This window comes from Dipodomys merriami, unplaced genomic scaffold (assembly GCF_024711535.1).
Source record: "Dipodomys merriami isolate MVZ:Mamm:240054 unplaced genomic scaffold, mDipMer1.0.p SCAF_49, whole genome shotgun sequence".
In the NCBI taxonomy this organism is placed as follows: Eukaryota; Metazoa; Chordata; class Mammalia; order Rodentia; family Heteromyidae; genus Dipodomys; species Dipodomys merriami.
In genome coordinates, this window is record NW_027206057.1 from 488,561 (window position 1) to 497,713 (window position 9,153).

General features: G+C 35.7%; 1 protein-coding gene across 1 annotated transcript in view; it reads left to right on the forward strand.

Moving 5' to 3' along the window:
* Window positions 1-8,317, forward strand: part of Col3a1 (collagen type III alpha 1 chain) — a 39,180-nt gene extending 30,863 nt beyond the window's left edge. The window contains exons 41-51 of the mRNA XM_069995625.1: window positions 312-419; window positions 1,305-1,358; window positions 1,445-1,552; window positions 2,238-2,291; window positions 2,683-2,790; window positions 3,066-3,119; window positions 3,218-3,325; window positions 4,220-4,514; window positions 5,500-5,687; window positions 6,022-6,264; window positions 7,239-8,317. Of these exons, the coding sequence (XP_069851726.1) occupies window positions 312-419; window positions 1,305-1,358; window positions 1,445-1,552; window positions 2,238-2,291; window positions 2,683-2,790; window positions 3,066-3,119; window positions 3,218-3,325; window positions 4,220-4,514; window positions 5,500-5,687; window positions 6,022-6,264; window positions 7,239-7,385 (1,467 nt within the window). The 3' untranslated portion in view covers window positions 7,386-8,317. The remainder of the gene's footprint in view (window positions 1-311; window positions 420-1,304; window positions 1,359-1,444; window positions 1,553-2,237; window positions 2,292-2,682; window positions 2,791-3,065; window positions 3,120-3,217; window positions 3,326-4,219; window positions 4,515-5,499; window positions 5,688-6,021; window positions 6,265-7,238) is intronic.
* The last annotated feature ends 836 nt before the right edge of the window (window positions 8,318-9,153 follow it).

Sequence of the window (9,153 nt, forward strand, 5' to 3'; positions counted from 1 at the left end):
GTTCAACAAAAACAAACTCTATAGTTCCATGCTGGCTCATCATTACTTCTATCTTGTAACACTATTTCTACATCTCAGAATATACTCAAAATAAATCAGTGTAACTACACATTCATTTGGCCTCCCAAGTCACTGAGCAAGTAAATATATTATATATATATGAAGCTTGCTTTCCCATGGAAGGTATAGTGTTAAGAAAATAGGAATCCAATAAAAAAGAATTTTTCTCTGAGAATTAATGAGATCTGATAGAACAGTGTTAAGTAGCTTTTTAAATGAAAGGAAAATGTCTCTTATTCCTTTGTATAAAGGGTGAAAGTGGCAAGCCAGGAGCAAGTGGCCACAATGGAGAACGTGGTCCCCCAGGACCCCAGGGTCTTCCTGGTCTGGCTGGTGCAGCTGGTGAGCCTGGAAGAGATGTAAGTAGCAATTCTAAGAGAATGTTCAACCAGTCAGAGTGGGGCCATATTTGTAAGGAAAGGTCCAAGGAGCCCTAATGCCAAACAATAAGTAAGACCATGTAGCAAAATTCCTTTCTTCTATACTAACCTTCTTTTTATGTTGCAACATAGATAGCCTCATACCCTTTAACATTTACCCCAAAATAATCACTCATGAGGAAAATGTGGATTCTAGCTAAATTAGGAAACAAGGTAGTGGAGAGAGGCTTAATTTACAATGTTTTCCTGGGTGAAAGTACTTGAGGGGTTATATGTGCTCAGTCAATTTCTATTCATTTATTTAGTTTAAAATAAATGTTATTTTAAGCTTACAATGATCATTACATACACTCACAGGGTTCAATGAGATATTTTGAGATAGTGTGAAATAATTAAGTAAAGCTAATTTGTAGATTTTTATTATCAGTTTAGATGGCAATTCTCCTCTTCTATAAGTATCTTCTTTAGACTTTTTTCCTAATTACTCTCTTCACATGACCTTGTGAGAATTTATTAAGACAGATTTATTACAGCAGTTCTGTGACTCTTTCAAAGGCCAAATCCCATTATAATAGCCACAATTTTTTTTGTCCCCTACTAATTTTCAACACCATTGAGAAATCTGTGTCTCTGTCAAGAATACATGGCTTAAGTCATTACATGCTTGTAATCCCAGTAGAAGCCTCGGACAAAAGAATCATGAATTTGAAGTTAGACTGGGTTATAATGAGTCTTAGGACAGCCTCAGATACATAATAATTAGAGAGGAAGAGAGAAAGAGATAACAAGAGAGAGAGAGAGTCTTCTATAGTTTTGAGAAAATTGATTTCCTTTCTCTCTCTCTCTCTCTCTTTTTTTAATCAGGGAAACCCTGGCTCAGATGGTCTCCCAGGCCGAGATGGATCTCCTGGTGGCAAGGTATAACAAATAAGCATACAGTAGGCTTGTGTAATTAAAGCAAGTGATCATCATGTTGAGGTTGGATCTGCTGATTTTGTTCCCAGGGCGATCGTGGTGAAAATGGCTCTCCTGGTGCCCCCGGTGCTCCAGGCCACCCAGGCCCACCTGGTCCTGTTGGTCCAGCTGGAAAGAGTGGCGACAGAGGAGAAACTGTGAGTTCAAATAAGCACCATTTTTATATTTTTTCTTTCTTTTTTGTCAGTGTGAGGCTTGAATTCTGGGCGCCATCCCTCACCTCTTCAACTCAAGGCTAGCACTCTACTACTTGAGCCACAGTGCCACTTCTGGGTTTTTTGGTGGTTAATTGGAGTTAAGTGTCTCACAGGATTTCCAGCCTGGCTGGCTTTGAACTGCGATCCTCAGATCTCAGTCTCCTGAGTAGCTAGGATTACAGGCATGAGCCACAGGAGCTGGGCTGCACCATCTTTGTGTGAGTGTGTATTTCTCTCAATGAATACATTCTCACAAGAAGACATCTGTCAAATATTCCAACCCCCACAAAATCTTGCTGTCACTTACATTACAATTTTTAGGAAAGTCATTCTTAGGCAAATGCCTAATAAAACAGAAGATTCTGGCAGTCACCAGTGAAGATTTCCTTGCTAAAATATGACACAGTATTAATTAGAACAGAGGAGATGTAGTCTGAATTAATAGAACTTTTTCAAGCTTTCCTGTGTAGATGTAAACAAAGGACAAGACAATATTAATTTCTAAAAATAGTATGCATGTTTCTCTGTAATCACAATGAAATTATTAACCTTTTAAACACCAAAATGGTATCAATGCCTGTAGTAACTCCAGATGTGTTTCCTGTGTCGTTTGTTTCTGTTGTAGGGTCCTTCTGGTCCATCTGGTGCTCCAGGTCCTGCTGGTGCCCGAGGTCCTCCTGTAAGTTTTGTCTTTAAAAATGTGTTTGGCATTTCTTTTTAACCCATTCTAAAATGTAGCAGATATTCTATTTTCTGGCATGCTCAGGAAAATAAGACAATATAAATAATTTTGGAACTAATATAAATTACCATTTTTGATGATATAGAAAACAGTTCTGATTTTAAATGTTCCTTGGGGTGAAGGATATAAGCATCAATTATGGGGATTCCATACAATTGGCCATCTGAAAGGAAAGCAGCCACAACACACACACACACACACACACACACACGTACACATGTGTCTATTGTTCCACATATGAGGTATTTGTGATGGGGATTTCTAGCTAATATGCATTTTTTCCAATATGCATATGGTTGTGATCTTAATTTGAAATATATTTCTAAAGGGTCCCCAAGGTGCACGTGGAGACAAAGGTGAAACTGGTGAACGTGGATCTAATGGCATCAAAGGACATCGAGGATTCCCAGGCAATCCAGGACCCCCAGGTTCTCCAGTAAGCGCATCCATTGTTTGTTACAAAATCTCTGACTAAATTTCAGCTGGTGAGTGAGGCGAATATTAGAGCCTCAGAGTAGGATGTTTTTCATCCCAGAAAGTACATGCTGGAAGAAATGAGAAATGGATTTCCCCACGTACTTGATAAAATCAAGAACAGGAGATGGAAGAAAGATCAAATTATGGAGGCCAACCTGATCACCATGTTTCTTGTTCTGGTCTACAGGTTCAGTTTCTGAAGTGATTTCTGTCTTGTTTTGTTTTGTTTTCTAGGGTGCTGCTGGTCACCAGGGTGCAGTTGGAAGTCCAGGACCTGCAGGCCCCAGAGTAAGTATCTCAGAAATACACTGGAAGATCCCTGTTTTAAAATATTTGTACAACCAGCATGTATTCTAGTATTGTGATACACCATGATTACTTTTTAGGGACCTGTTGGACCCCATGGGCCTCCCGGCAAAGATGGAACAAGTGGACACCCAGGTCCCATTGGACCACCAGGGCCTCGAGGTAACAGAGGAGAAAGAGGGTCTGAGGTAAGACATCACTTATTGATTTGCCTATTCAATTTGCTATAACCTTCAAACTTTGAGAAACCATGCAGTGTTTTTAAATGGAGTTATTAAATTGAATGCAATGTAATAATTTAATTTAGGAATTAAAAGATACTTTAAAATATTCTTGATGACATGGAGAAGTTTAAAAAGTCATCATATAGTATACTTCAATAACTTATTTCACAGTAATGACATCTTGCATAACCAAATGAATGATACTAGTGTTGGTCTCACATTTAACCTCTGTCAGTTATTATCATGATAATGATTGCACATATGCAATGCATTTTACTTTTCAAACATTCTTTTTTTTAAGTTCTCCATTTATTTTTTTAATTTATTTTTTATTGTGAAAATACTATACAGAGTGGTTACAATTTCAAAACATTCTTAATCTCTATTTTACTCTATTTATTTATTTCTAATGCCTTCTCACCTGAAACCTTGGGCAAAATTGATTAGAAACATTTTCTCTACAAATTGCATATAAGATATCTGGAACTAATAAGCTAAGTGATCAACTCAAGGATACTAATCATAAATTTGGAAAAAGAATCTAGGAAGCATAACTTTATTCCCTCTAACTCAAGCCTGTCATGTCAATATTTAGGTGTTGCTTCTTAGCTGTTGGCTGACTTTACTTAGAAGGAATTCCAGAATACAATTTGTACTTAAACCATACTGATTCTCTCAGAGTGGAATAATACATATGTTGGTGATGAAGTAGAGTTAAGATTGGTTATCATATTACTATAAAAGCACAGAAATAAATCTTTATTAAAATAATTATGTCATGTTGTGTGAATTGTCTTTAATGTCTTTCCCTGGAATAGTGGCATATTCCTCAGTGATGTATGCTTTACCCAATTCTAGGGCTCCCCAGGCCACCCAGGACAACCAGGCCCTCCTGGACCACCTGGTGCCCCTGGTCCTTGCTGCGGTGGTGGAGCTGCTGCCATTGCTGGAGTGGGAGGCGAAAAGTCTGGTGGCTTCGCACCATACTATGGAGATGAGCCAATGGATTTCAAAATCAACACAGAAGAGATCATGTCTTCACTGAAATCTGTGAATGGACAGATAGAAAGCATCATTAGTCCTGACGGTTCTCGTAAAAACCCAGCGCGGAACTGCAGAGACCTGAAATTCTGCCATCCTGAACTCAAGAGTGGTAAGTTTGAGCGTTTTTAGCAAGCATGGCAACATGCTGCTCATGTTAGAACTTGACAGAACATTGGTTCTGGAGATGGAAAACATTGTGAATCCAAAATACTATTTAAGTGATCGCTAATTGAATTGAAAATGTTTGACTTCATAAAAAAACAATCTGCAGATATATTTGAAGTGAAACATAATTTAAAAATATTTTGAAGATAGAAAAGCAGTTTTGTAGACATTTTAATACAAAACATAGTTTGGGCATATTTTTGAATACTGTCATAAACAAAATGATTTGTGTGACAAAGTAGTTATATCTCATTGTGTTCTTAGGATGAAGTATACATAATTGTAATTTATGTTAATTTATTTTCTAATATTCTGTAGTTCTACTGAATTTATGAATTTTTATATTTATTACTATTTAAGTTATTGTAATAATTACTAAAATTTTCAAATTTGGAACCAAATGAGCTTTCCAGAGTAGTATATAAAATTGAATAGGTTATTGCAATAATCTGAGACTTTTCATATCTACATTAGTTCTTTCGGAAAAGCAAAATTATTTCGAGTTTTCAAATATATTGACCTGGTTTAGTACCTTTACTCAGAAATTTCTGGAAAATACTTAAAACAGAAAACCAGAGTCAGTTTGGATAGCATATATTGATACACCTTAAGCAAAATTACATTAAAGGTTTAATCATCTTTTAGAAAGAAGCTATCTTAACAGATACAATACCAATCAATATTTCTTGACTCAAATTATCACCATTGTTCAAAATCAAGTCATTATATTTCAGTGCTGCCTATAGTTATAACCAAGTTTTTAATCTCAGCAATTTCAGTCTAAACATGCATCTCTCTATATAAGTATAAATACATTAGCAGTCAAAACTAAGAATGTCTCACCAAATAAGCACAATCATTCTGGTGTGTGTTTTATGACTACATCTTTTATAAGCAATTTCCATTGTCCTTCTTTCATGACTTCTCAGGAGAGTACTGGGTTGACCCTAACCAAGGCTGCAAGATGGATGCCATTAAAGTTTTCTGTAATATGGAGACTGGGGAAACATGTATCAGTGCCAGTCCTGCGAGTGTTCCACGTAAGAACTGGTGGGCAGACTCAGGTGCTGAGAAGAAACACGTTTGGTTTGGAGAGTCTATGGATGGTGGCTTTCAGGTAAGAAAGGATATATCCTATAAAACAAGTCATCTTTACTTACCTAACATTTTTGCTCCTTCAGTCTTCAGAAGTTACTGAGTTACTAAACAGAAGCCAAATGATTTTAGATATTCAGATGAGTATATGTTCATAACTTGCCACTCAATGAAAGCTAAACCACTGGGAATTACTTTGCATGCAAACATTGTTCTATTGATCTTTAAGACATTCACTGTGACATTCTCTCTATATATATGAATTATCTATATATGAATATATAGAGAATATATATATGAATATGTGAATATATATGAATTTAAATTTAACTTGGTTCTACTTGTACCCATTACAGTTCAGCTATGGCAATCCTGAGCTTCCTGAGGATGTCCTGGATGTACAGTTGGCATACCTTCGACTTCTCTCCAGCCGGGCTTCCCAGAACATCACATACCACTGCAAGAATAGCATTGCATACATGGATCAGGCCAGTGGAAATGTGAAAAAAGCCTTGAAGTTGATGGGGTCAAACGAAGGTGAATTCAAAGCTGAAGGAAATAGCAAATTCACATACACAGTCCTGGAGGATGGTTGCACTGTAAGTAACAAAAGCTTTATATTCGGGGATTATAATTCACTCAGAAATTCTAGTGTAATCATTCAATTTTTTTTTCTGGTCCTGGTCCTTGAACTCAGGGCCTAGGCACTGTCCCTGAAACTCTTTGTGCTCAAGGCTAGCGCTTTATCACTTGAGCCACAGTGCCCCTTCTGGCTTTTTTGAATAGTTTATTGGAGATAAGAGTCTCATGGGAACTTCTATGCCCAGGCTGGCTTCGAACAGTGATCCTCAGATCTCAGCCTCCTGAGTAGCTAGGATTACAGGTGGGAGTCACCAGCGCCCAGCTCAAAAAACTTTTAAAAGAAAAAAATAAAAATAATAGAGTAAGCCAAATATATCATATATTAATTATATAGCATCTTCTGTTTCATAGAATATTAGATACTAAAACAATTCAGTAGATTTTAATTTCCAAATGGAAACTGGTTGTTATAAGAGTAAATGAAATATAAATCCATAATAACTTAACCAGATAACTGGCATGGTTCTTATACAATCTTAATAATATACATCATATGAATTAAATATCAAATTATCTGTTCTTTTACAATATAAGGTAAATTTCAAATTTGTATCACCATTTAATGAATGAAGAAAGAAATCAGTTCTAGGGTTAGAAGATGTCATTATGGGTAACCTACCACTTTTTAGTAAATCAACTATAGGCCTGGTAGCAACGACCAGGACCAGGCCTCCAGAAAGCAGGCTGGATTAAGGAAATAGCCCTTATGTGTTTAGCCTAAAGTCTCACATGGTTTTTGATTTTAAGAATGTTGCTTATCAAGTAGGAGTATTACAACTTGAAATGGCAGGTCTCTTATGTACAGAATATAATAATATGACATATTGATTATTCCTTTGATGCAAAAAGGTTTTTCAACTTGATCCACTGGAGGAGTTATCTATATAATTATTGTGTTATAATCATCTATACATTTTGGCTCTTTCTACAGAAACACACTGGGGAATGGAGCAAAACAGTCTTTGAATACCGAACACGGAAGGCCATGAGATTACCTATTATAGATATTGCACCCTATGATGTTGGTGGTCCTGATCAAGAATTTGGTGTGGACGTTGGCCCTGTTTGCTTTTTATAAACCAAACTCTCTCTGAAGCCCCAGCAAAAAAAATCGCATTTCATATGTGTTCTTATTGTTCTAATCATGTCAACCAGTACAAGTGACCAACTAAATTCCAGCTATTTATTTCCAAAATTTTTGGAAAGAGTGTAATTTGACCAAAAAAGATACCATTTTTGCTGTTCCTCCAATACAGTTCAAATGCCTTTTCTTTTATTTTTTTATCAATTCCAATTTCAAAATGTCTCAATGGTGCTATAATAAATAAACTTCAACACTCTTACAATAACATTGTGTTACCTTCTTTGGATCCTAGGCCATGTTCAGAGCAATGACTATGCTCGCCAGTAAAAGAAAATCTTTCTGAAACAATCAAACATGAAATTAAGAATGACCTTCCTACATCAACTACCTCAACTGGTCAGAAACAGATAAATTCCAAGTCCCCCAAAGACTGAGAAATTTGTAGAAACTGGCCAAACTTATTAAAATTTGTTGATTAATATCTTAAAATACTAGTAAAAATTATAGTGTGGTGGAAGAACTGAAAGAAATATTTCTAAACCACAACCACTTTAATCTTAGATATAAAGTGCTTTCAAAGGTGCTGCTCCCTTTTCTTGTCATTGTTGGTAAAGGTCACCAAGATTTGGGAAGGCTTTAAAGACACATGTTATGGTGCTAATGTACTTTTACTTTCAAAACTCAACATCAAAATTGTTGTCCTGAATTCAAAGCATAAATGCACAATAACTGTACTTGTCTTCTGTCACAAAGAGTAATTGGCATGTCACAGAGAGCTCTTTCCCCTTACCTGTGAAAGTCAACAACAAAAAAACAAATATAGGGCTGCTTTTGTCACAATAATACAATGTCCTAAAATTTTTGTAAGCTTGTATGTGGTTGTTGATTTTTCTTTTCCTTACAAGACACCCATAATAAAATATCATAATGAAACACTGCTGGTTTTTGTCACTTTTCCCAGATTTAATAACCTTACGCTAGTGATTTTCTTTTACAAGTGGATCAAATTCTAACTTTACCAATTGGTAATGCTAATGATTTAAGAATAAGAGACAAGATATAGTTAGAATCGAGTTAGTGCTCCCCAGGAAATCCGGTAGTTTTTAGGTAATATTTAATATAACTTCTGCAGCATTAATCAAAATTAGGGTATTATGTTCAAATGGTTCAATCCCTCAGAGTCAGGGTTTCCCCAAGATGGAAGTTAGCAGAGAGGAAAATTCTGATAATATAACAGAAAGTGCTGTTCTAGCCTTGAAACTCCTTAATAGTAAGGAAAAAAGACAAGTAACACATGATTTTACCTAGATGTGGAATTTAGAAAAGTCAGACTCTTAGAAGAGTCTGATGTAGCTTTGGGTCAGATGAGGTTTAAAAGATGTTTGTCAAATGATACAAAGTTTTAGTTAGATAACAAGAACAAGTTCAAACGTCTATGTTGTGCAACATGATGAAACCACTACACTATATTTCTAAACCGTTGTCTATATTTTCAATTTTTTTGGAAGGAGAATCCTTTTAAAGTTTTCTAACCTTAAAATAACGATGAGTTAGCATATGTGAATCAGCTCAATTTACTCATTCTGCAATGTATACTGATTTGAAAACATCATATGCATATGATAAATATATACAAATTTTATTTGTCCATGAAAAAATAAGCAAACATCTCCAAAACTATTCAAAATGATTGCAAGGCATTTTCTATGAACTGCTCCATTGGTTTCTTGGGCCAGACAAATTGTTATTAATTTAGTTATCA